Raw genomic sequence first — 26,220 nt, 5'->3', positions numbered from 1 at the left:
GATGAGTCCCGTCTGACGCGTCCCATCATGACTCAACACCATCTCCGGTCTCAGGGAGGGGGCAGGACCGAAGGAGGGGAGCTGGAAGGAGGAAGAGGAGTGAGGACAGCGGGGGGGGGGGGGGTTGTGGCACAGAGAGGAGCGAAGAGCTGAATGCCAAGATGTTGCACAACAGCCCTTTAGTCTTTCCAACAGGCAGATTTATCATTCAGGGAAAAAAATCGCAACACATCAACCACCATCCGATACCGTCTCCTCACAGGAAGTAGCGAAAGGCCACCCTCAGCCCACATACCAACACAGAACCTAGAACCTTTTTTTCTAAAGAAATTCATGATTTCTTTCTTCCAATCATGTGGCTGTTAAGTTATTCAGTTATATTTTAATTATCGACATAAATCCTGCAGACAGAACCGCACATTACAGTTGCGAGTTCAAAAGACCTGCCTACGTTCATGATAGAACCTGAACAGAGTCTTTATTGCAGTTTATTACATTCCCGTCATTATTATACATAATATTCAAAATGTTGTTGACTCGCCTCACGATCAGGTTGGGTTCCTTGTGTTTATTCGGAGCTAGCTACATTCAGGAAACTTTTCCGCGTTACCATCGACAGCTTCTACTTCACGTGGAGAAAATGGCCGAAACCTTTAGTCCCTGGCAGTCAGCCCTTGAGTACTGCTCTTGTAATTGTGGTTCCAAGAAATAGCCATAGCTTAGCGGCCGCGCCTCTGCATGATGTGGAAAGTTAAAAGGCTGCCGTCTGGCCCAAGAGCACTTCAAAAGGCCCAGAGCAGTTTGAACTTGAACGGCATAAGTGAGGAGCATGCGCACACATGCAAACAGGCGTGGGCAGCCGGTGGCTTGTGTGTTCCATAGATGCACGTGTGTTTGTGTGTGCCGGATGAGGGAAGGCCTATTAAAAAGCCGCCTGAGGAGAAGGCTTTCAGTTGGGAATCTGTGGGGGGCAGAGAGGATGGCAGGGCCATTGTGTGTCACAGTTCCATCCTGAGAGTTGGAATTAGAACCTTTCTCCTCGGCTCGGCTGGAGGATTCCATACCACCGCGACCCCATGTTTAATTAGAGCTGATCTACAGCCACGGCACAGAGGGCAGAATTAACAGCAGCAGTAAAGACCGGGCAAAATATCATTCTAATTAGCAGAAATGGTTGGAAAAATAGCATTTGCAGTCTGGTGATGTGGTGCCAAATTTATTAGAAGCCTTAAGTGACATCAAAAGGACTTTAAATTTGATAATTTGATCCCTGGTGTGTCATCAGGCGGCCTGCTGCAGGCCAGCGCCTGTGAATTATAGCAACTGTGACAAACTTGGAATGGGCTTTGGTGCTGAGGTCCAGTCCACTAGCATGCCAGAACAAAGTTTCATCATGGGCCACATGTACATGATGATGTAGGCCACTAAAAATCACACTTTTGAAAAGTCTCGCAGGAACAAATACTCCAGGTGAAAGGTTAAGAGGTAGGCAGAAAGTTCAGGAGAGATCTTAAATAACACTGGTTCTATCCTCAGGACCCGGGTTTACACGTTAACAGACGGTCTGTTATCCAAGAGGAACCAAGGCAGAGTGAACTTTACCTCCACGTGCTGTTGTTGTTAGCCTCCTGGAACACAGGATTTACCAGGATTCTAATTGGTTGATCATGTGACAGAGTTGTATCGCCATCTGCTGGCTTGGCTTTGTTTCAAATGCCGTCTTTGGAATTCTTAGCAGAGGGACATTTTTTTTCTTCAAACGATGCTGGGGGAGATTTTTTGACAGAAGAATGAGAAGAACCTCTGTTCACCAGCTGGTACCCGTGTGGACCGGACTCAACGTCAGCAGCTGCCATCGTGTCACCAACAGTCCGATCCAGGAAAGTATGAATGGCTGATAACAGATGCTAATGATAAAGATAAACACAGGCTGGTCATGTTCTTGTGTGAGCCCCCGTCCATTTAGGCTTGTAAGGTTTCCTTTATCTTCAGTCGGTTGATTTTATAGCCGGTAACAATGTGGCAGCTTTATTCCAGACTCAGCTAATTCTGCTTAAGTTAATGCGGTTAAGGGCTCCTGTCTACACTGATCATCTGTGTGTGTGTGTGTGTGTGTGTGTGTGTGTGTGTGTGTGTGTGTGTGTGTGTGTGTGTGTGTTACCAAAACAGGGTAATTGAATTGTAAGCAAAACTATCATAAGATACCACAAGACACTCTTTTGCTTTTCACTCACTCACTCACTCACTCACTCACTCACTCACTCACTCACTCACTCACTCACTCACTCACTCACTCACTCACTCACTCACTCACTCAAGGCTTTCTCTCTCCTGTGTGCCTTAATCCTTATGCTCTTTTCCACCTGATTAGTCTGATCACTCATATCTGACAGGCCAGTTTCATAACTGCTCGTGCGCGCGCGCACACACACATAAACACGCACGCACGCACACACACACACACACACACACACATATGGGCGATCTGACTGTCCGGGTAAGATAATGGTGTGTTGAGCCAGTTATTCACGAGGAAAATATCCCACCGTAGCCTCAAGTTACGACTGTTTCACTTCACTTCACATGGCCAGTCGCAAGCAAGGGCTCATGTGAGTAGTTCACACACTCACGCACGTGCGCGCACACACACACACACACACCCATTAAAGCCATTTGCTGTATCTAAATCCTTCAGGGAAAAGGTTTTCTTTACTAAAGTATGCATAATGAGCCAGCCCATAGTCTCCAAGGGGATTTCTACACATTGAGATAAAGAGGTGTGAACTCAGGCAGCAAGAAATGCATGCAGATAGGTATGAGCATGGGGCAGAAGCTGAGCTCCCCACACAAACGTCCAAACAATGTTGTTCTTCACCTGCTGAGATCTAAAGCAGTAATCAAAAACCATGAAGAACCGTGGCTGCTATTTCAGTGCAAGGTACCTCGCTGACTGATTGACTGCCTCAGGCTGTAGATAAGAGTCAGTGTGTGTGTGTGTGTGTGTGTGTGTGTGTGTGTGTGTGTGTGTGCGTGTTCACCCCTCTTCTCTGCTGCGCCCCCTTGCACTGATTTTGTATTCGGAGAAGTTCCTGGATGGCCGCCCTGCTGTTAGCGCAGTTGCTCTCGTCAAAGTTGATTTAGTTGATGTCGCCGTGACTGAACTCCATGAGACCATGTTCTGCGAGCTGCAAATGATGTTTCTTTACAAGGAGAACCAAGAGGGAGATGCAAAAGTGTGGACGCAGCTCTTTTATTGTCTGTGCCAACGTTGTTTCATGTTGTCATACAAAGGCAAACGTGCACTATTGGTCAAAACTGATGAAAGTCTAGAAAACAGAGGGCAGTTACTGTGTATTTATTGTTCCTGTGTTGACTTTAATGGGCAAGAAAATATGAGAAAACAACAGGACATAAAACCACCAACGGTTTTCGAAACACAAACAAGATTACCTCCCAGATACAAAGAAAACCTGACAACACAAGACAAAAGTTGCCCTGAAATGTCCCAAAACAGCACACGGATGCAGTAAAGGAGAAGTATATTTGGACGAGGACTGAGACCTGCACCCCCTCAATGATCAGAATCAGAATCCCAGAAGGAGAGCAGAGCAACCGTAGCATCGGTAGAAACCTAATGCTCACCTCCATCTACAGCAGAAAGATGACAACCTTCACTATATGTCGAGCATTTCTGCCTTCCAGAAACGCCATGGTATTGAAAGAAAGAAAAAAGAGGCTTTTCCACGAATCTGGCGTGAGGGAGATTCCGAGAAGAAGCTGAGGAGGAGGCTTCTGTCTGTATGGGTGTCAGGAGAGGGACGGCAGGCTTGTCATTGTCTGGGTGGAAAGCTACTGTAGCAGATAATAGCTGGTGCCTCCTCACAGCCCCGGTCTCTGTGGTAAATCACTTTAAAACAGCACTCCAGGACATGGCACTTAAGTACTTTTGAGCCTGGCCACGTCCTTATGAGTGCAGATAGTTTCTGCCAGGCAGTGGAAAAAGAGATGAAGAAGCTGCCCGCAGGTGTCTCAGACTTTGACAGTCCCAGTGTCTCTGCAGCCTGAAACTTCAGGAAAGTTAATGTGGAGGAGGAGAGGACTGGAAATGTCCTTGTGAAATGGAGGAAACTGCAGAGGAAGCAGCAGGAGGGGTTCAAATGGGGAGGGGCTAAAGGGGGGACGAAGACACCGTTCGACAACCTCCTAAAGATGGCTCTGGAATTTTCCTGACCAACTGACTCAGCGCAGCCTCCATTCCAGCCCGCTCTTCCCCGGCCTGGACGAAGGAGGCGTCACTGGGATGAAACTCATGGCTGCACATATTTACCATCAGAGACTTTTGTTTCGCTCCAGCAAATACACCTTTTGTCCTGTCTTACAAAGGAAGACAAGCTGTGAGCATGCGCCGGCAAGGACTGAATAAAAAACCTCCGGAACAATTCCAATACGACCGGAGGACAATTCACTCCTCTGCCTCTGAGACAAAGTTTGATGCAATCGGAACTTTATGGCCGATTCATCATTTTCATGTGACTGCTGTAAATGTTAAGGTCAGCAGGAACCAACGCGGTGATGACAGAAGCGTGTCCCCATAAACGGAGCCAAAACATTTCTCCAAATGTCGTGGGTTCAAATGAGACGCCCGTAAAATGCCGAAAACCTTCAGGGGAGTCGTGGCATAACGATTAGACACAGACGATATGCTGATTTTTTTTTACAACCTCAACAAACCAAAGGCAATCATTTCAAAGCTGAAACTCCTCTTAATAAGAAACAGTCATAGCCTCTTAGCATTTTAGCCGTATCAGTCATAGCTGAAAGGAGTGATGGCTGAGTTGACGGATGACAGTTAACCTGCTTTATTTAACCGTCATCAATCAACTTTTCAATCATGAGATGAGACGCTGCTGCTCAGCCATTCCAGTTTGTGCAAAAGCTGCAACCAGAATAGCTGCACACAGTCATCGACTGACGGAATGCAGTCTAAAATATCAGAAAAATGGTCACGCCACGTCACTTTCTGGAGAGACAGATGTGATCTAAACCTTTTTGTAAATGCAGGTCACCGGAGTTCTGCTCCATTTCTGACAAGCCATCTCGTGACAATGCCAGAAAGCGCCCCTGTCTGAGCTGCCATTGCTCTGCCCACTCCCAACATGCAAGGCTGTATTGTTCATTCACACTTTATTTCATCTTTCATTTTCTTACGCCGGCTCATTCCTCGACCCCTGTCGTGCACCCTCTGCCATCTGGCAAGCTCGCTCCGTTGGCAGTCATGTCGTCGCTCTCCGCTAAAACATGATTGTCTGCATCTTTGAAGTCACCCCTGACATAATCGCTATGAAATCAGAGCGGCGAGGTCTATGCCGAGAATTGTTTTTCACAGCACCCGTGACTTCAAATGTTATCATTATTTCCCCCTGCTTAAAATGAAATTTGATCCTATCGCACGTCAGCCTCCGAAGAACACGGCACTGGAGCATTGAACATTATTAGACGGCTTGAAATTAGATTGTTCTGTACGTTACCCCGAAGATCTCCTTCAACACAATAATCCTCCCCAGAAAATCTCTGATAAATAAATCATTGTGCCTAACATCTAAATTGCCCACCAGACAGAAGCAGTGCTACAGCCGTCCTCCCCATTACCATATCATTGTCTCCCTTCTCTCCCTTTCCCATCTACATATTTATTACTTCACAGTGTGACAGCATCTGTTGTACGGTACAGTTGCAGCCAAGCCCAGGCTGCCATGGCCGCCTGGCAGAGAAACATGGTGTGTGGCAAAATGCAGGCCACACAGTTTAAAGGCATTACATGAGGTACAGCGCTATCAGGTACTTAGTCATCTGGTGTTGACGTTTTTGGACACAAAGATAGTAACAAAGAGAAGAAGATGATGATAATGATGATGAAGCAGAAGCGCAATGTGACTTATGGTTTCTGGGCTTCGCTTTCAGCAGAAAGAGTGACATCTAGTGGCGGACAGAAGTAATACTGCAATTGAAAACCAGGTGGAAGCGCGATGAGACAAATCTCCATGTCAACACCAGAGATGCATGTTGATCCACTGTAAAAACCTGATTTCCGCCCACCAATTTTCTGCTCAACAACACTTATTACTAATCAAAGTTTCAATGGAAAGCTGAAGAGGAAGGAGAAGCTTACTGTGAGGGAGGAAGTACAACCGAGACAGATCACAAGTGTATCACAGGACACACACCCAGTGTCTCCCCCTAACCCTAATGACTCCAACTAACCTCCTCACCCTAACCCTTACTCTAACTCTAACTTAAAGCCAATTCTAAACTCAACCTTAAAAGCATGTTTTAACCCTCAACAGTCCTCTGAAGTTGCGAGGACTGTTTGAGGGACTAGAATGAGCATTTTAGTATGCAGCATTTAGCAAGTACACCAACACACACACACACACATTTTTGTGGGCAAAATAGATGTAATCAAGAGTACTTTCAAGATTCAAGAGTACTTTATTGATCCCTTTAGGGGGTGTCCATCAGGGAAATTAGCAAAGTTTCAATGGAAAGCTGAAGTGTAATGATGTGTCCACATCTTACACGTAATTGTGCTGAGCTGCTAAATATAAAAAAGTACTCACTGACCCACCCTCTTATTTCAGACTGTCAGTAATGGTTTCCAACTTTGCTTTCAGATTGTAATTCTGTGAAAAGGCAGCCAGGCTTCAGCCATGTCCCAGCTCTGACCTTTACTGTACAAAAATTAGGACAAACCTTTGAGTGACTTTTGCGAGCAGTCCAAATGGCAGCCACAGCTTGTGGACAAACTGTGTAGGGAAGCCCGGGCAGGCATGTGACAGATGGCTGGAGTGAACGGGTGAGTGTCGACAATGTGTGCAGCAGTCAGGAGAGCGCCTTCATGACACAGAACGGGATCAGGAAGAGCCACAGCGCGCCTGTTGTATCACTTTAGAGACATGGAACCCTACACAAACACAGCCGCACGGCCGATGGAGCAGAGAAAATTCCCCACTCCCAGAATGAGACAAGTGTGGACACAGCTGACTGGTGCAGAATTAATATTTCAGATTTTAGCAACTCATTCTTGTCTCCGCTCTCCCTTGCACAAACAAGTCCTCTCTCCAGAACGCCTTCTCGGCTTTTCTTTGTCCTGCCAGTTCTCTGCAATTAAGAAAATGGGTCATTAAATAATTGCCACAGGCAACAGGACACATGAGGAGTTAATCAGACTGGATGGATGAACTGCTGGGAAGGAGTGAGACACACTTTTGCATACACACTCGGCCACATTCAGAATGTATTGACATTTCTGAAAAGTGAGCCTCCAGTCAGACGGGCGTGAGTAGAATGACAGAAAATGGCAGGAGCTGATGAATAGCATTGATTTGATAGTCCCGCTCTGCCGAGTGGCAGTTTGGAAACTTCAGCTAAAACCTTTCTTCACATCATCAACATTCCAAATGTGACCAGAGAATATCTCCCTGTGATGGACTAATACACTGACAGGGTATATTATCAGCAGGAAAAACCACAAACTCTGGACGTTGCTGCGGGTAAATTGGTTTGATAAGCGTGGAACTGGCCCGACCCAGAGAGCCAGAAGACAGGAGGTGATTTTAAATGCAGACGTGTGTCTCAGATCCTTTTTCTCCAGACGCACGGAGGATTCTTTATCACTCTCCGGCCTCCTGCCTCAGCCAGGTGTGTTTAATAGATGATAGTTCGGGGTAGCTCTGACTTAATTACACACACAAATGTTGGGAATGTTTGGAATCTGCAGCAGCAGAATACCAAATGTGTGCTGTTCCACACGGCAGCAGAGGCAGCAGCTGTTGTTGCCCTCTGAATAAATCAGTCCGAAGCCTTGTGTGTGTGTGTGTGTGTGTGTGTGTGTGTGTGTGTGTGTGTGTGTGTGTGTGTCTCAACCGTTTGTTGTGTGATGTTTTCAACTGCCTCCACTGTCACAATGCAGAATATTGAAACTGTTCAGAAGGCTCAAAAGCAATGCCAACATTAAAAAAAAGAGGGCAGATTAATAAGTGACCCAGACAATTTATTATGACAGTCACTGACCAGTGAACTGCTCGAACGAAACCAGACTAATTATACCTGATTCATGATCCTACATTTAGGAATTAACAATTGAAAATTGCCCAGTAGTCCAGGTTGTCTCATTCTTAGCTCAATAAAGAAAAAAGAAAAAAAAAAAAATCAATAAAGATTAGCAACTCCTCTAAATTGAATGGTCCATCAGCAGATGTTAAAACAGACCAACATCACAGACACATCTGAAGGTGCACAGAAAGCCAAACGCCTGTCTTATTGAACTCTACAAGCAGCCATGTGACATCACTTCCTTTCCCACCCGCCAGGACACCTTTCTACTGTTTCCTCTTTTCGCTTTAATGTCAGCAAAGACGTCAATGGCCTGGACAGGACGGGGAACTGACAACAGGATGAGGGCTGTTGTGTCCAGCTGGCCTGTGATCTGGGCGAGGGCAGGAGGAAGGAGAAGGTCAGGCAGGAGCTCGGACGATCGCCTGGAGCCAGTGGAACATCTTGCTTCATTACCGTAAATACAGGTGGAGAGCTCCTGAGGAGAGAACGCCAGCAGTTAAAACCCTGTAAAGCCTGCTAGGTTGGCCAGGTTTTGACTGGTCTGTTGACTAATGGACTGCTGGAACGTCAGACAGCGAGAGCAGAGACTCAAGTGGAGCATTCTTTATTCTGTACTCTCCAAATTAAATCTTGCGTTTGTTATTGCACTTTTCTAATCACATTTCTTCCCCTAAGAAGGTAATTACTCAGACTGTGACGGCGCTGCCCAGACTGGCTGTAATTTCATTACTTTCTGCCTTTTGCTGGACACGGAGACGTAACACATAATATACATATTTTTGTGTTTTTCCTGCAAATGAGTTCACATCATATACAAGCTTGCGCTTACAGACCACTTTATTAAATTTGTCCTTCCTGAAATGACTGCAAACCCGAACTCCCTCCAGCAGGTGGTGCTGTAGAGCGGACATGCACCTGCCGGCTCGAGGCCTCTTTTTACAGATACAACCCAGCATGTTTGTGCTTTATGGAACTATTCACTGTGATGAGACTGCAGGAACAGATAAACCCTCGTTCCACTGCAGAAGCTAAGTCCGCTCTGATTTTTATCTAGATCAAAAGGTCAAGCCCAGTGGAAGAATCTGGCCACAGCCTAGTTTGCCGTGAAATGAAAACCTTCTGACTCAATTTACTTTTTAACAAGTGCAATAAATCAGAGGAGCACCACCGCTGAGCAGAGCGTGCCTTTCACCCCACGCCTGCCAGTTGTTCTCCATCTGGCCCACCACTTAGCTCTTCATTGGATCTTTGTCTCGCTGACGCACCGCTATAACCATCTAGCCTGTAAAGGCGGGCTCGTGTCCAGCGCACGCTCATCCTGATGCCGGAGGGGTAACGTGACGAGTCAAATGGGTCAGGGCAAGTTCCAAACTGGAATAAACCCACTAAAATTGCCCAACGTGACACCTGAAACAGCACAGATGGAAAACAAAGCATAATCTTCTGGATCCAATCTCTTTTGAAGATAAACAGTTTACTGGAGAAATTGCTTAACTACAGTGACAGATTTTTTTTTTAAAGTCCCTGTCATGGAAAAACTGCTCAATGATCTTCTGAGATTTGAAGAGGTTATGTAATTTTATTACAGACTTTACTGTAGATGCCCAGGGCCAAATTGCTCCATTTGCTGTCATATGTTCCTTTATCATCCTTGGGAGGGTCCGATTCTCAACACATCACATCCTGATTGCATGATTTCAAGATGATTCATGCTATGTGACCCCCCTCCCAGTTTTGTTTTTGTAACCGAAAGCAACACACACACACACACACACACACACACACACAAAGTACTGACATACGCATGTGCTCATAAAGGGGGGGCCTCATTTTGAGGGATTTATTGCATGGTAGCGAGCATCAATGTGATTTAGCAAAGAAAGATAAATCTAGTTTTTACAGGACAATCAAAGACTCTTTGATCGAAAGTACCACAATTACCGTTACTGAGAGGCACACTTTATCTTTGATTACAATAAACCTAAAATAAGATTTAGCCATGAGATAGCTCAGAGGTAGAAAATCTGGAAGAACTCTTCAGGGGCATTTGTTTTTACAGGACAAATGGAAGACTCCTCATACATTAAAATTACATGGAGAGAAAGAAATAATGAACAATACATTTTTTACAGCCAGTGCAAATTAAGATGCTTTAATCGCATTAAACCGGACAGAATCTGTGTTTGGGTGTTTATGATCTATGATGTCAAAGTGGTTGTTAAAAAAGTCTATTTCACAAGTGAGAGACGTGTTTGTGCGTCACTGCGTGACTTTTTGAAGAGTCATCGTGTCTCTGAGGGAAAAAAAAAAAAAAAAAAAAAATCACCTGCATTTTAGGTTCAAGGTGTGCTCGTAAAGGTTGTTTTGTACATCCAGCCCCACCAGCCTCAAAAAACCAGTCGATACAGGAGCAGAAATCTCACTCCAGCTGCTTAAATTAAGCTGGAAAATGCTGTGAGTGACAGGAGAACAGGGGCAGCTGAGCTTTGACAAGAAATCTTGTTAGCAAAAGGAAATTTGGTCCAATTTGAAAGCAAAACAGAGGCACTGCTGCACTTCCTGTTACCAGTCTCGATGTGCTTCATTTACTATGCAAAGCAGCAATTTGACCCAAAGACTCCCGGCGTGCTCTCACTTGTCAGAAATTATTTCTTACATTAAATAAGGTGACTTCATTAGCCCACGGAGGAATTACGGGCCCCTAAACAGACGGGCCAATTTTACCCACTCATTTTATTCTGAAAACATATTGTACCATTCTTGAATTAGAATATCAACATTGTTTCTCCCCATGAGAAAAAGAAGAACAATCAGAGTTTTTAAACCCTTTCTGCGGTTCAGCGTATCCGAGCCATGACTGATTCCAAGCAGGGACCTTGACTGCGTCCTGGTTTGTTGCTGTTTGCTTTCCGTTGCCGCCGCTCAGCCCCTCACGGCCTCCGAGTCTCCCTCAAAGGCCCTGTTGTCATAGAGATGTTGCGGTCTCTCCGGATTGGGACTCCCTGGGTCAGTGAGCGGGACTTCATACATGGCTTCTCCCCCCGTCACCGTGATGACAGTGGCATCTGGTGGTGACTGAGCAGAAAAGGCCTCTTTGGGCTCGTCCTCCACTCCCAGCGCCTTCAGAATGTCGCACTTGCACATGGGGCAGGTTCTTTTGTCCAGCAGCCAGGGCTCGATGCAGGTTTTGTGAAAGATGTGGCCACATGTCAGCACGGTCACGACGTCTCCCACCTTGTAGGACTCGATGCACACGGCGCACATATGAAACTCGGAGTTTGTCTCCTCGTCCCCCTTATGGAGCGTGCGCACCTGTAAATGTCTGATGGCCTTTTTGGCCGCGGACTTCAGCCTCTTCTCGTTGCGCCGATGCCTGTTCAGCCTGTAGAGGCGACTCGCTGACAGGAATATGAAGTAGGTGACCGAGGCCGCTGTCACGATGAAGAAGGCGATGGAGATGAGGTAGAGCCAGTACGTGTCGATCCAGGGGCCGTGCGGGTTGCCCGGTCCAATCGACATGGCCACCTCCGTCCCGTTCCTCAACAACTTAACAACTTCCATACCTAGACTGTTGCCGACCATGATAGCCACAACGTCCTCTGTCTCCGGGTGCGACATCTGACTGGTGCTGTTGCCGGTGCCATCCATGTTGAACACCACCACGCCAGCCGCCCCTTGGTGCTTGGCAGCGATGATCTTCTCGCTGAAGGTGCAGTTGCCTCTTTTAATCAAAGCGATCCAGGGTGTGGAGTTATTGTAGCTGTAGATAGGACCCGAGCCGCAGCCGTTGAGGTCTCCGACGGGCAGCGCAACGTTGCCAGAGGTCGTTGCCAGGTCCGAATTGCGACCAAACACCCCACATTCGCATTTTCTCTCCACCGTCTTGTTGTTGTAGTCAGTGTAGCTTATGTCCACAACTGCCGTCCAAAACACGAAGGCAGCTGACGAGTGAACAAGTCCTGACAAAAACAGCCACAGAAGCAGACACCGCTGTCCCTTCTTACCCATGGTAAGGCTCGGCTTAAGAAAACAGGAAACCCTCTATTAGCTTTGTTAGCTTCTTCAAACGTCCTTTGTCCGTGTTATTTCCTGGTTTGTTCGAGGATCGGCGGTCTGGATACAGCTGCGATTCCACCCAACCTGCTGTAAACTGATATGAGCCTTTGGTAACATAACACGAGCTCTGCCGTCAGCCACTCACCTCTCGTTATCTTCCTGAACCTTGAACACTCCTCACAGAGGGCAGGGTGCTGGCATTCAACAAGTCAAATCACACAGAGCACACAGAGCTGCGCTGTGGGGCTTTTTTTTTTTTTTCCCTCCCAAGCAAGGAACAGTATAAGGATGTGATAAAGCAAATTATACGTTCACAGTTCAAGAGAACAGAGATCACACAGATCTTATGAAACTAAAAAAAAAACAAGCTTCTGGCTTCTCTCTTGTGTAACAGTGAGCTAAGAAAACCAGTTTCTCTAGTCTGGCTTGTTTCCTTCCTCTACTTCTACCACTGACATCAGTGTTGTGAAAACCCAACGGACGGGTATTACTGCTTGTTTGTGTACATTCCCTTCATCCTCTTATTTCCTTCACCTTCTAACAATCTTAAAAAGGCCACATTTATCACAATGACCCTGCAGCCAAAGCCAGCACCGTCACACCGGTGACAACTGAGACAGCACGGGGCTTAGTCTACTTTCCCCTGTGTCCTCTTACAAGTAAAAGCACCCATAACAGAGATAGAAGGGTGTCTAATGACAGGCAACATGGAGAGCTCGCTGAGCTGTTTCTCTTTTCAGTAACACACGCTCAGTAAATAATTTCTCTTTTTCCTACCAATGGCTGCAGCTCACAGACATTGATAACCAGCACAATGGCTGTGTTATGGCAGCTGAAGGCCTGAAACTCAAACAATGACACAACAGAAAGTAATAGCCAGAAAATGTTGAATGAAAAAGATTCTCAGTCATCCAGGTCAAAGTTATCCAAATACGATCTCTGCAGCAACAGGACTGGACAGGAAAAACTGGACTGGAACTGGAAAAAAACAAAACCCTAACAAGTCCAGTCGACACAGAGATCTCATTTGGGTTTCTATATTTACTTGTATGTTTCTCTCCCTCACCACATGAGCGTGAATGTCTGAGCCACATGCATGAAAAATGCACCAGCTACTCTTGTCCGACACCGCCATCTAGCGGTCGATGCGGTCTCAACACCACAAACACAGAACAATTAAGTTTCCAAAGCTGGATCTCAGTGATCAACTGGACCTTTAGGACTTTGGATCCTAAAGGTTGCTCAGTCCAGATCAAGCATGTTTACCATAGACAAATGTCAGGCGTTGACATAAAAATCTGATGCTAAAACACGATCTATGATACATGTTTGGTGGGATGATAGGGTTGATGAAAATGTCAAAACAGCTCTCAATAATATCAAACCATGAAAATCAAACGAATATAGAAAAGAACGCGCGTAAACCACCAAGAGGCGCACTTTCCTCGGGGTTTAAAGTCCTAAACAACTGTCCCTCACAGAAGCCTGTTGCTTCTGCTGCCGCCTGGTTCAAACACGTGTGATCGAGCTTAAACCAACACTAATTCATAAATTAATTAAATACCTGTTTCCGATGCTTCTTGTCCGCTGCGATTAACAGTTATTGCTTAAATATTCTGTAAGTTGTTTTATTTAAACCCATAATCGGATACACAGCTTTATATAGTCCTAATGAGTTATTATTTGTTTGTTTGTTATCCGTGTCCACGGTGAGGTGCTTTGAAATGTTTTGCCACGATTATCTGGATCTCAAATCAAAGGTTTAAACATTCATTTTCTTCCCTTGGTTGAAATAAAAACGTAGATGCAGCCAGCGGTGCAGTTTTGGATTCAGTTAAATGGTTAATTTAATGGGTAATTTGTTGTTAAGGAAATGGCAACTCTTTCACCTAAGCATTTATATGAAGACGTGTTCCGAGTGATGAAGTGGACTTTTCTGAAGTACCGCCGTGTTTGTCCTCCGGGCTGCAGGCTGGAATGACTGGGAACTCGTGATCCTCCATTCTTGGGGCCAGGCATTAAAAGATGATTTGCCCCCAGATAATCTCTCCCTCTCTCTGCAGCCTGTCGTGCACTGGATGGAGCATTGAGCCCGTTTGGTCTGCAAAAACTTATGATTCCAGGCTGTTATTTCTCACGGTGATCATGAACAAGGCTGCAGCTCCGCAGAGGAAGAAGAGAAAAGATTTCATACCTTATTTCCTGGGATTTGTGATCTTTTTGTATTGCACCGTCCAGCTGGTGTCATTTACAGCCAACGCAGCGCAGCAGAAGCACCGTGACCGGCTGCGCAGAGCTCTGGGTAAGATTCATCCATCACGGAGCGGGTTGCAACTCTATTGTTGCATCTCCCCCCCCCCCCCCCCGGTCGCTGGATGGGATAATATCACGGTGGGTTTGGTGATTTACTCACTGCCAGTGTGTGTGTGTGTGTGTGTGTGTGTGTGTGTGTGTGTGTGTGTGTGTGTGTGTTATAGAGAATGAGACAGACTGCGTCCCTCCTCAGTCCTCAGAGTTCCCCGACGGCTTTTCACGGTGCAGGAGAGGAAAGATGGAGGCCTGGTCATTTACTTCTTGATCATCTTCTACATGCTGCTGGCCGTCTCCATCGTCTGCGACGATTATTTTCTCCCATCTTTAGAGGTGATCAGTGAACGTAAGTGTCGTGCACGACTGGCACACTCGCAGGTGGCGCTATTATCTGCAAACCTGGAAGTTATGCCCACTTCGTGTGTGTGTGTGTGTGTGTGTATGTGTGTGTGTGTGTGTGTGTGTGTGTGTGTGTTTTCAGGGCGTGGTCCACTCATTAGAAACCAGTTGTGTATTTTTATTTTGACCAGTACAAAACAAAATATAAAATAAGTTTTTTCATATCTGTTTTTTTTATTTGGGGGGTGGGGGTGTCATGGTTCAGCTCTGTCTTCAGGTCTGGTTCCAACTCTACCTCTAAAGGGGATGATGGTGTGTGGACGCAATCATTAAAACTATCAGGATCTGGTCTGGATCCCTGGATCATGTCCACACCAGTTTTTAATGTCGTATGCAACTTTTCAAGTGCCGCTGGTAATAAAATTCGATCTGGTGGATCAGTAACACCGCGGAACATTATTCCGAGCAGGCAGTGCTGTAAGATAATGGTGGCCTGCGGTAAACGTGGCCTTTACGTGATCACGGTGTTGTTGAGTGGTCATGCTGCCGTTTGCTTTTTGTGTCTTCGTGAACGTTTCCACTGACAGGTCTGGGGTTGTCTCAGGATGTGGCAGGAGCCACGTTTATGGCAGCCGGGAGCTCTGCGCCTGAACTGGTCACCGCCTTTCTGGGTAACCCTCCTTCATCAGCGTAACCACAACAGTTACAGTTTGAGTCCCGTTCTCCCTGCCTCTGACGTGCTTTGCGCTCACGTTAGGTGTGTTTGTGACGAAGGGAGACATCGGCGTCAGCACCATCGTGGGGTCGGCGGTCTACAACCTGTTAGGAATCTGCGCCGCGTGTGGACTCTTGACCACTGTGGTACCTTCTAAACACCTCATCTGGACCGGAACAGGAACATGGTGAAACTGTCTGACCTTATTTGTGTGTTGTGTTCATGAACAGGCAGGACGTCTCACCTGCTGGCCTCTGTTCAGGGACTGCCTGGCATATGGCATCAGTGTCACCGCTGTTATTGCCATCATTTATGACAACAAAGTGTACTGGTGGGTGTTTATTAACTCAGACTGACCTTTTGACCTCTCGGCCCGATACAAATTCCGTGCAAGGTGTTTATGGAACAACAAAGGGCACTGACATGTGTTGCATTGGCAGGAAACCGCAATAAATCCCCCTAAAACTCATAAACAGCGCGACATAAACACAATAACTGCAGCGGCAGGTTTTAACACCACGGTTGAAATTAAACTCGGCGTTCCGTGGTAAATATCTTAAAAGTGGGTTAGGTTAGACATTACCGGCATCTCCCGCGCTTCAGCGTTTCCATGGAGATCAAAAGCGGCCAGTTTCTCTTTTTTGCCCTCAGGTACGACGCCGCCTCTCTCCTCCTGGTCTACATGGTGTACATCGTGGTTCTGTGTTTCGACCTCCGCATCAGCGAGTTTGTGCTGAGGCGGGTGAGCCCCTGCTGCACCTGCTTGGCTAAAGGCTCCGAGAAGGAGAGGCGGCCTCTGGTGGGCTGGAGCGACGACACCAGCCTGCGGGTCCACAGCCGCTCTAGAACCGACAGCGGGATCTTCCAGGACGAGTCCGGCTTCTCTCACCTGTCCCTCAGCCTGCACGGCCTCAATGAGATTCCCGAAGGTAAAAGAAAAGCATCTGTCAGGCCACGTTTCTCTTTACGTGAGCATCTGCTCATCTATCGGCCCTCTCGCGTCCCCAGCAGAGCAGAAAAGCGTGTTTGCCATGCCTGAGAGCGACCTGAAACGGATTTTCTGGGTTTTGTCTCTGCCCATCATCACTCTGCTCTTCCTGACCACCCCCGACTGCAGGAGAAGCTTCTGGAAGAAATGGTTCATGGTAACCTTCTTCATGTCGGCCGTGTGGATCTCGGGTTTCACCTACATACTCGTGTGGATGGTCACCGTTGTCGGTAAGATGGCTGGTTACATGGTACGCCACATTAAATCTCTGTATATTGTAATGCAATTTCCATTGTGTCCCTCAGAGGCTCCCATACATTTTCCGATTCCTTCAGCTCAAGTGGAGCTTCAGGTGAAAGCCAGATCCTGGATCACAAGTGTTTGAAACTTGTGAGAAGCTAAAAAAAAAAAAAAAGGTCTCATTTGTAGAGTAGAATCACATGGCTGTCTGCTGGGTAATTCCTGGGATGCCTTTGTTCTGGAAACCCCAGAGTGGAGCTGTTGTAGCTGCTGTGGGCCGTGTGCCGACACCCAGTCAGCCGCGGTGGGATTACAGGAGATGGTCATGTGAGCGAGCGAGTGGAGCCAGAAAATACGCCCCCCCAACAGCTGAGACGTTAACCTTAAAACTGACCTGTGATCACATGAGGTCAGCTCCATCATGTGACCGCGACATTTCCACTGGAGTATAAAGAGATTATTATTACCACGACGTTATCACATAGGCTCACACAGACGCAGTTTAGTCTTGTGAAAGCACAGGCAGGTACTGACTGTACACACTGTACGGCGTAACCGCGGCAACGTCAGAGCACGAGTGAGAGAAATGATGAAAGGTTACATGTGAGGCTGCAGTAGAGACAAAACTCTCTAAATCTAGAACATGATGATGTTGATATTGTGTTTGTTTATACAGGCGAGACCCTCGGCATCCCCGACACCGTTATGGGGCTCACACTCCTGGCTGCTGGGACCAGTATCCCCGACACCGTGGCCAGTGTGATGGTGGCCAGAGAAGGTACTCGCCTTTATATTCCTCCATCTGTTTTCATTTTATGTACGGATCCCGGTAAATCTGGCTTTTCCTGTCTATCAGGGAAGTCCGACATGGCCATGTCCAACATCGTGGGCTCCAATGTCTTTGACATGCTGTGCCTGGGCCTGCCGTGGTTCATCAAGACCGCCTTTGTGGACACCAACAACCCCGTGGAGGTCAATAGCTCCGGACTGGTCTTCATTTCCAGCACGCTGCTCCTCTCAATCGTCTTCCTCTTTGTAGCCATTCATATTAACGGGTGGAAGTTGGACTGGAAGCTGGGAATTGTGTGTCTGATCTGCTACATCCTCTTTGCAACTTTATCAATCCTGTATGAACTGGGGATTATTGGGAATAATCCCATAAAACTGTGCGGGGACTGAAGCCATGACTCATGGGAATCAGGAGCACCCAGACCCACAGACTTTAGTGGACACTGCACAGCACCGGGGAAGGTCGGTGCTGGTCAAATTCGCACTAAAGGATGCTTTCGTATTTCACAGAAATGAGCCAAAGATCTTTTATCAGACGTCTTTCACAATGACCTCAGAGTAGCCTAACGAGCCATAAATCTGTTACAGGAGTGAGTGGAGCTCAAAGGCAGCTAGGACTACCGAGTAATAAAAGGCGTCGACTCCGATTACGTGGTCTCTTCCTGCTTTTTTCAGCTGATATGAAGTCATTAAACAGGTTTTTGCTTCCTAAAGATCGGGTTATTGAAAGCTCACATTTGCAGGTGGTGCTGTGCTGTGGTCGATGTATGGATTTAAAGAACACCACACAACTGGATTGTTGTGTGGTGGAACCCTTCTGCCATTGTTTCAACTCCCAGCCACGGACTTTCTGTTGCAGCTGCTGATGTTTCAGCCAGTTTATTCTAGAAAAAAAGAAGTTGCCACACGGCAGTGCTGAGGACTGATAAGCTGCTGCTTGAACAACGCAATAAACGAGACCTAGACTTTGGAAGGAGGAGATTTTATAATGACCGGGTTTAAAAATTAAAATGTTTATTTGTTCAAATAAACCGGCAGACAACTCCAAAAAAGGGTTTACAAAACATGATAAAAGAGCTACATAAACTAAGAAAAAAAAAAAACATGGAGATATGAATTAACTGTGTTTTTAAAACAAAACAAAAGCTCATTGGCGAGACGGCTGAATGTGGAAGTGCATTTACAGGACTTATATCACAGCTCTAGGCGTTCCTGTCGATGCGGACGTCGACCTCTCGGCCGTTTATCTTGGATCCGTTCATCAACCTGCAGGCCTTCTCGGCGCTCTCCGGAGAGTCAAACCTCACCGTCCCGCAGCCCTTTGACTTCCCGTTTTCCATCTTGATCTCTGCGAACATCACCTGCCCTGCAGTCAGTGAGAATGAGGACGAGTTCAGTGGCAGACACGGTGAAATCTCAGCTGTTTCTACACGTGTGCATCACAGGATCAGTGATATTTACAGAACACATACCACAGTGACCAAACTTTTCTTTCAGCTTCTGCCACGTGAGATCGTAGGAAAGCTGCAACACGAAACGAATGCATTTGGTACTTGAAAGTTTTACCAAGTGACATATACCACTGAGAATACAGAATATTTTCCGCGCTGTCATTTTGCAAAGACTTACATTCCTCACAAAGATCTGACAGCCTGCTTTGGAACCAGAGCTCCTGTCCGACATGTTCCCACCCATGTGTCCGTAACCACCGAAGCTGCGGTTCATGTCCATACCAGACATTCCCATACGGTCGAAGCTGGAGCCCATTCGATCCATTGACATGTTACCCATCCCTCCACCTGCAACACACACTTAGGTTAAACTTTCATTGGTCACAATAAGCACATATGACCACCAATAGCGGCAGAACTGTTTTACATTGTCTTAAAACAAAAAGTATATTTCATGTACCTAATGCAGAGCCCATGTGTCCCATACCACTACTCATGCCTCCCCCAAAACCCCCACCTGAGGAGAGAGAACACAAATTACGCGATTACACACACAAAACAAAGACATGAATAAAGCTCCATTTCCACTTCACACAGAGGAATAACCAAGTGGAATGACAGAATGCAGGTTTGTCTCAGAACGACCTACCCATTCCAAAAGAATCTCCAAATCCTCGATTCATTGGCAGATCATTGTGACCAAAGTCGCGGTCCATTCCACCAAATCCAGACCTGTACATGTCTGAAGACAGGAAGAAAGGTCACTTCACACCAACTTGAAGGGCCAGAACAGAATCTCACCTCTGACCTCACCTGACATTCGTCCTCCCATGTCTCTTCCTCCAAACCCTCCCATGTTGCCCATGTTATCCATGCTGCCAAAATTCCCACCACTCATTCCTGTCAAAAACAGTACGGACCATTACTGCCTTATCTCTCCACAAGACACCCCCCCTTGGTCTACATGGCAGTAAAACCCCTACCTCCTCCAAGCCTGCTCATTCCTCCATAATTTGCAGAGTCCATACCTGTGGAAGAAAGTCTCAGTCAGGAATGTTGCACCTGACACATATTGAGACAACAGTCAGGTCAAATGATGCACTGAAAGGTGGTGGAATGGTTTACACATTAGGTGTATAAGGTCTGCCAGCAGTAACTACCTGTTACAAAATAATCTTTAAGAGGTGGATGAGTTGGGAATGCATCTGAAAATCTACATCCACGTAATTTGCAACAGTCAAATCGGTGCACGACAGTATGATGCACGTCAGAAAACAAAATCCTTTCCAGATTTTTTCATAACAAATGTGACCATGTCCTCCTGACTGACCTCCGGAGCCCAAACCTCCTCCGCTGCTAAGACGATTGGCATTTATAGGCTGTCCTCCTGGCCCTAGTCCCATTCCAATTCCACCTAATCCTCCTGCATACAGAAGACAGAAGCGTTAGTGAATGCAGACAAGAACTGCTTCAAACATAAATCAATAATCATCATTTTCCACAGGATTTCACAGCAGCTAGATGATTCTCTGAGGGCCTGTTGAGGACCTGAGGGGAGCGAGTTTACCATGGTGGCGGGTGGTAAGATGAAAAAATGAGCTTGTTGTAGCAAATATAATTAGAAAGCACAACAATGATCTTTGGCTCTGTGCCCTGTAGCTTCACAGATTTGAGTCGTTTAAAACAACTCTGCTGCATACAATATGGATACAATACTTTCTACCTTTTTCAAAGCTGCAAAGGGCCAGGACACAAAACAGATTATTCACCGTGTCCTTTCTGTTTGACATTTTGCACAGTCACTGTGGTGAGACCTCTGCACACAATAAACCAGTTGAGACGAGATACCAAAAGATCTATAAAAACCATTGTTCACATTTTATCCCGACTGTTCGTCAGCCTGGACACCGGAGTGTAAACTTTTACGTCAACAACTGACTTACGGGGCAACTGGGAGCTCTTTTCGACTTGACGGAAATCATCAGGAGGAATAGACTTCTCATCCTGTAAACATAGCAAAATAAGTGTTAAACTGTCTGCACATCACTGAACATACCACTGAAATGACAGGTAAACGTGGCCCACCATCTTAACGTGCATCTGACGGTCAAAAAGCATCTGTCCATTGAACATAGCTGGGTGGGCTGTCAAGAACGCTACATTTTTAAAGCGCTGGTATATGTGATTTACTTGTCTTGTCCACCTCAGTGGTTAAATCTGAAGGATACAGATGGCTTGCACAGCCTCCAGGGGTTGGTCAAAGGTCACCGTCCCCATCCCACGGCTCTTGCCATCTTTATCCTCCTTGACGTCTGCTCGTTTGACAATCCCAGCAATGCCAAACACCTCCTTTAATTTCTTCCAACCCACCTTGAAATCCAACTGTAAAAAGCAAGAATCAACACTATTAATGATGAGCTTTAATGATTGTGAATGATAATGATTCAACATCCTCACATTGGCCACAAATACTGTGTTGCCCAGACGCCCAGCCTGCAGCGCATGGATGACTTCAGGAGGGATATTGGGGTTGTTAGCAATGGAAGGAGGGATGTTCATTCCACCATAACCCATGTCCTGCCCCCGACCGCCCTGCTGCCCTCCTCCCAACCTCTGCAGCACACGCCGAGCGTGTTCTCCATCGGGATCCTGAAACAAGAATAGAATTAGCTTAGAAAGAGGAAGTAAAAGAATAACTTCAATTATCCTGATGTGCATTTAAGCACTTGTTCTCACCTCTTTAATGTTCAGAGGCCTTCCACTCAGGTCATGCTTATTCATAGTTTCTATCGCCTTCTTCACAAACTCCTCATCCTTGAACTCCACCACACTGAGCAATCAGGGAAACAAAGGCATCAGATGAAGATCAAGTTCACGTTAGAACAATAAAAATATATTGGTTTGAGGAAGCATCATTTCTTACCCACAGCCCTGCACCAAGAAGCATCGCAGGAGCCAAAGTAGCACCATATTCACAGACGGGGAGTGAACAAGATTCAGTTAGATTCAAGACAACACTCCGACATTCTAAATCAAAGATGTTGAGTATGTTTGGAGTAGTTTTTCCACTGGTTTGAGCCAGCAGGTTGAGGAAACGTAAAACTGCTAAAAGTAACAATTAATTTCAAACATTCGGTGAAACTATTTTAACGTTACCAATGTCCGTGTCAAACAAAGGCTGTAGAGCAATAAATAGACATGTGCATTGTAAATGGACAAAAATATTGTATTGGTTTGAACTGGAAGTAAATTCAAAGTTAAAAGAAACATGAAGAATATCTTTGGGATTAACAAGTCCTAACATTGCAATTAAATAAACTCTTTGCATTAATCAAATTTAGCATAAAAACAATATGAAGCGACATTACAAATCTTTGAAGGCTTATTTGGTTCCTTTGAAGAGAGAGCTGTGCCATACACCACAATTGTAAAGTAGGATTTGGAGACATGGGGGTCAATCAATAAGACAAATCACACAACCCACATTTTCCTTTGGAAAATGGCCAAACGAACAAACTTTGACACCAATTGAGATGACAACACCAAAAGCAAAAGTGCTATTTGGTAAATTCATTAGGCTACTCAACAGGACATCTCCCTTTCAAATGAATATCAATCTTTAACCATCTATCAGGGTCTAAACAGAACCTCCAGTTCAGTGACTTGGTAAGATCCAAAAGATCAGAACCTAAAAGAAGCACTTAATATAAAGAGCCTGCTGAGGGCTTTTAAAACCTCGTGCAGCAAATGGCCACATCACTTACCCTTGACTTTCCTTCTGCATCCTTAAAGAGCTCCACGTATGTAACCTCACCAACTACATGAGACATACAAAGGAAAAATACCAAAAGAACAAAGGGATTTAAGTCACCAAGTCTTCAAGTCGCCGCTGGCCTTGGCAATGCCGCTACAGATGGAAATGTCCCATTAATGATCAACAGTCAGCCCAGACCAACATCCCACCAGACAACACCATGGGCAGTGACTGAGCACCCAAAGGCCAAGGCCAGACAGAAACACTGCTACATTAAACCTGGGAAATTCAAAAGACTTCAACATGATCAGTTTGTCAACAGATTCCATTCATAGCAGGTGAACATTTTGAGCTGTCCGTTAACTTCAAAAGACCCACATAAAACAGTCAGTTACAGCATTAACATGTGTGATTCTTTGAATTAAGATTCACCTTGCAACAGATGCGACAAAATCATTCAGCAAATCGATTCTACTAATTGCATGAGGTTACAGTTTGAAGCTGACAATGCCGTGATAACAAGTGACAATGCAGCTGAGATCATATTCCTTTACTCAAAGACATATCAGCACAAACTAAATTTATGTCCATCCAAAATACTAAAACTCCAGTGACCTAAAATTATATCACACTATGTTGGTTCCTGACTATGTGCACTAGATACATCCAGAAGTGCTACACACTAATTTCTACAGCTAGAAGTAGAATACTCCAATTAGTAACAACATAAGGAGAAATAAAGAAGTTTAAAAGAGCTGGGAAGAAAGGCATAATATGATACATCACCCCGATCACCCATAACATTACCTTTTTCACGCATTAGATCTTTAATTGCCTGCCATTTCATATCATAAGGGATATTGCTGATGAACACTCTGTTTCTATGAGCAGGTTTCTTTTCTCCACCATGTTTGTCCTTGTATGGATGGTACCGGCCTCCTCTTCTGTTGCCAGTAGACTTTTCTTTACCTTCATGCTTTTCATTGGAGGGTATCGTTTCCTCGGCATCCCTACAAAATGAACAAAACTGTACGTTAGGAAATGTATGGTGGAAGGACCGCCCTTGCATTTTATACAAGCATATGGCAAACAAATGGCATTTTACACAATTTTGTTGACATAAAAAAAAAACTAAAGAGTAAATGAAGTCATGCGGTGAAGGGATGATGGCAGGTTCACCTTACCAATAATTTAATTTCTGCTCTATTGTCGTTTGCACAGGCATTTAAGCCCAGGTAAAGGATAAGCATATGCATAATGTTAGCGTTAGCCAACAACGTACCGAACGTACACAGCTACAAAACTAATCAAATATAATTTACCTCTATATCGGAATATGTGCCTGGCATATTGTGCTACAACCTGTTCTAATTTAAACTTCGAGTGCCTTGAAATAAAGATTACAGGCTAACAATGGCCCGGCGTGCAGGAGTCCATTTTTAGCTAACCAAGCTAGCAGATGGCTCACTTACGGTTTGACGCCATTGGGTGTTTCCTCAGGTGCATCTTCGGTTTCAGACTTTAAAGATGCATTAGATTCGTCCTGTTTCAACTCGTCTTCAAGGGTTATAAACTCTTCCATGTCGAGATTAATTCTTACCGATATGGTTCAAAATGCGAGTGGCGCTACGCAGTACAAATTGTGCTGAAATGGATAGCCGTCTTCTTCGCTGCTTTTGTAGACAAATATTGATCTCTGACCACAGCGCCCCCTATCTAGCTGAAGACCGCAGTACAAGATTCAGGAGATTTGCTCTTTCAACGCGAGACTTTAAGAGATGTTGCTGGGCAGTTTGTTTGAACGCAACAGGAATTAAAATAGATATATAAAGAAAGATGTGTAGTTTGAGTTCCTTAATATTTATGTAGATATAGGAACTGGATTGCTAATTACCCTGATTTTGTAGAGTGGGTTTCATTTTTCATCTTACTTTGTGTAAAATACTCTACAATTCTCCACAACAAAATATACATATATTTTATTAGAAAGGGCTAAAAACAGGACAGACATAAAATGCATTTCAATAATATGTCATGGTGATTGAATAAGGCTGACTGACATTGCAGATTTAATAATTTGTGTATTATTTTAAAATTATGGATTGATAGAAAGAAAGAACCACTCCACTGTTGAACTATGTTAACACCAATGATTGACTTTTTGTCCTGCATAATTTATTAATCCTGTTTAATTTCCTTTCATTTTTTGTTTTAACTTGTTAAACATTAAATATAGTTTGAAGGTTAATTATACAGTAGATATTGTAAGAAAAAAAGTTAAAAAAAAAAAAAAAAAAGAACTACATCCAGTCTTAGTCCAACTTATATGGACTTTGAGCTGTAGTGTTCAGGAAACTCAGTAATCGCTGCAGCCAGTCCATTTAAGTCTTTGGAGCTGTGGCAGTTTAACTGTACCTCTCTTTGTACTTTCTTTCAAAGATCTGCTTATTACACAAGGGGCTGATGAGGAAATTATTAACATTGCTGAAAGTTCATACAGCTACTCTTTTATTGTTCTCAATATCAGCATGGTTTCTGACCTGTTGTCTGGTTGAGATAAAATCCTAACAGACCTTTAGATCCCATTGACACCAGGCATGGGTTCTAATAAGCTCCATGCAACAGAGTTGGACTGTCTGAGCACTTCTCTTTTAAACTTTAAAATAACACATTACCAATTTCTGGCCCAGAACTCTCTTGCTTACTTCAGGGAACCGCAAGGTCCCCAACTAACTTTTTATTTTGACCGCTCCGTTCATGTCAGTTCATTATTCAGTGTCAATTTTAGTATAGCGTGACCTCACCACCAATGGCGCAGTGTTACAGTTTGCAGTGACTGTGTATTTTTCATCTGACCTTGTCTTTAAAATTTACATGAGGGCACCAAGGCGAAGTCTGATGTTGTCGTTTTTCTCTACAGTGTGACAACATCTTATCTAAGCAAAAAAAAAAAATGTCTTTAACCTGTGAATTTACAACAAAAAAGGCATTCAGACGGCTCTAACCTATTTCTAGTTAGAAAAGCACTGTTTTGAAGTTTCATTAACTTTTTCCCAACTATTCTCTCTAAAACCTCAAAATAACATTTTTTTTCTGGCATTTACCACTTATTCCATATGTTAATTTTGGAATAAACCTTAACTCAAGTGTCGGCTTTAGCTGCAAACTAGCCTACAATTGGTACAGATGGAAAAGTTTTACCATTGGAGTAAAAATTTCCCAAGAACATCTATGTAGTTCCATGCCACCTTCACTGACACCTAACTTTCATTGATAGATTGCAGAAACATGCAAAGTCACCCAACACATGGACTGATTATTGCATTCATGTAACAAATGTGCAACATGGACAAGGTCAAAAACTTGACGTGAAACCATGATTCCGGATCAGCAGCATCTGAAGCTGCCCTAAGAAAAAAGACAGACAGTAAGAAAGGCACTGCAGTGGGTATAAAAGTAAAAT

The 26,220-nt window shown here is 44.9% G+C and overlaps 3 protein-coding genes and 1 long non-coding RNA gene across 4 annotated transcripts; 1 reads left to right on the top strand and 3 right to left on the bottom strand.

Moving 5' to 3' along the window:
* Window positions 1-7,933: 7,933 nt before the first annotated feature.
* LOC115251942 (uncharacterized) lies at window positions 7,934-14,465 on the bottom strand. The gene is made up of 3 exons (XR_003890424.1): window positions 14,366-14,465; window positions 14,061-14,281; window positions 7,934-8,590 (listed from the first exon to the last, which is right to left on the bottom strand). It is a non-coding gene; the product is annotated as an uncharacterized lncRNA (long non-coding RNA).
* rnf128a (ring finger protein 128a) lies at window positions 9,923-12,532 on the bottom strand. Its single transcript, XM_011610008.2, has 2 exons — window positions 12,317-12,532; window positions 9,923-12,258 (listed from the first exon to the last, which is right to left on the bottom strand). The coding sequence occupies exon 2, from the start codon at window positions 12,121-12,123 to the stop codon at window positions 11,038-11,040; it is 1,086 nt and encodes a 361-aa protein (XP_011608310.1). The 5' UTR covers window positions 12,124-12,258; window positions 12,317-12,532; the 3' UTR covers window positions 9,923-11,037.
* Window positions 14,123-18,199, top strand: slc24a5 (solute carrier family 24 member 5). The gene is given in 10 exon segments (XM_003969837.3): window positions 14,123-14,473; window positions 14,649-14,696; window positions 14,699-14,827; window positions 15,408-15,491; window positions 15,578-15,681; window positions 15,766-15,866; window positions 16,187-16,464; window positions 16,547-16,753; window positions 17,440-17,541; window positions 17,620-18,199. Coding segments are annotated over 10 exon segments (1,653 nt in total). The 5' UTR covers window positions 14,123-14,196; the 3' UTR covers window positions 17,943-18,199.
* A 321-nt stretch (window positions 18,200-18,520) lies between these two features.
* myef2 (myelin expression factor 2) lies at window positions 18,521-24,451 on the bottom strand. Its single transcript, XM_011610007.2, has 17 exons — window positions 24,230-24,451; window positions 23,565-23,767; window positions 22,768-22,820; window positions 21,927-21,934; window positions 21,740-21,833; window positions 21,461-21,652; window positions 21,232-21,385; window positions 21,089-21,138; window positions 20,947-21,007; window positions 20,334-20,426; window positions 19,987-20,031; window positions 19,817-19,903; window positions 19,653-19,745; window positions 19,464-19,520; window positions 19,182-19,351; window positions 19,025-19,076; window positions 18,521-18,918 (listed from the first exon to the last, which is right to left on the bottom strand). Exons 1-17 carry the CDS (start codon window positions 24,337-24,339, stop codon window positions 18,755-18,757), a joined length of 1,686 nt encoding a protein of 561 aa, XP_011608309.1. The 5' UTR covers window positions 24,340-24,451; the 3' UTR covers window positions 18,521-18,754.
* Between the last annotated feature and the right edge of the window lie 1,769 nt (window positions 24,452-26,220).

The sequence above is a fragment of the Takifugu rubripes genome, chromosome 13 (genome assembly GCF_901000725.2).
Source record: "Takifugu rubripes chromosome 13, fTakRub1.2, whole genome shotgun sequence".
Taxonomy (NCBI): Eukaryota; Metazoa; Chordata; class Actinopteri; order Tetraodontiformes; family Tetraodontidae; genus Takifugu; species Takifugu rubripes.
The sequence above is the reverse complement of the archived record's forward strand: the minus strand, read 5'-3'. Positions and strand labels throughout refer to the sequence as shown.

Coding starts and splice junctions, on each gene's coding strand:
- myef2 (XM_011610007.2), bottom strand. CDS start 24,339: ATGGAAGAGTTTATAACCCTTGAAGACGAGTTGAAACAGGACGAATCT. Junction 19,904..19,986: donor AATGAGCAGGCTTGGAGGAG/GTAGGGGTTTTA, acceptor TGTTTTTGACAG/GAATGAGTGGTGGGAATTTT. Junction 18,919..19,024: donor AGAAAAGTTTGGTCACTGTG/GTATGTGTTCTG, acceptor CACTGACTGCAG/GGCAGGTGATGTTCGCAGAG.
- rnf128a (XM_011610008.2), bottom strand. CDS start 12,123: ATGGGTAAGAAGGGACAGCGGTGTCTGCTTCTGTGGCTGTTTTTGTCA.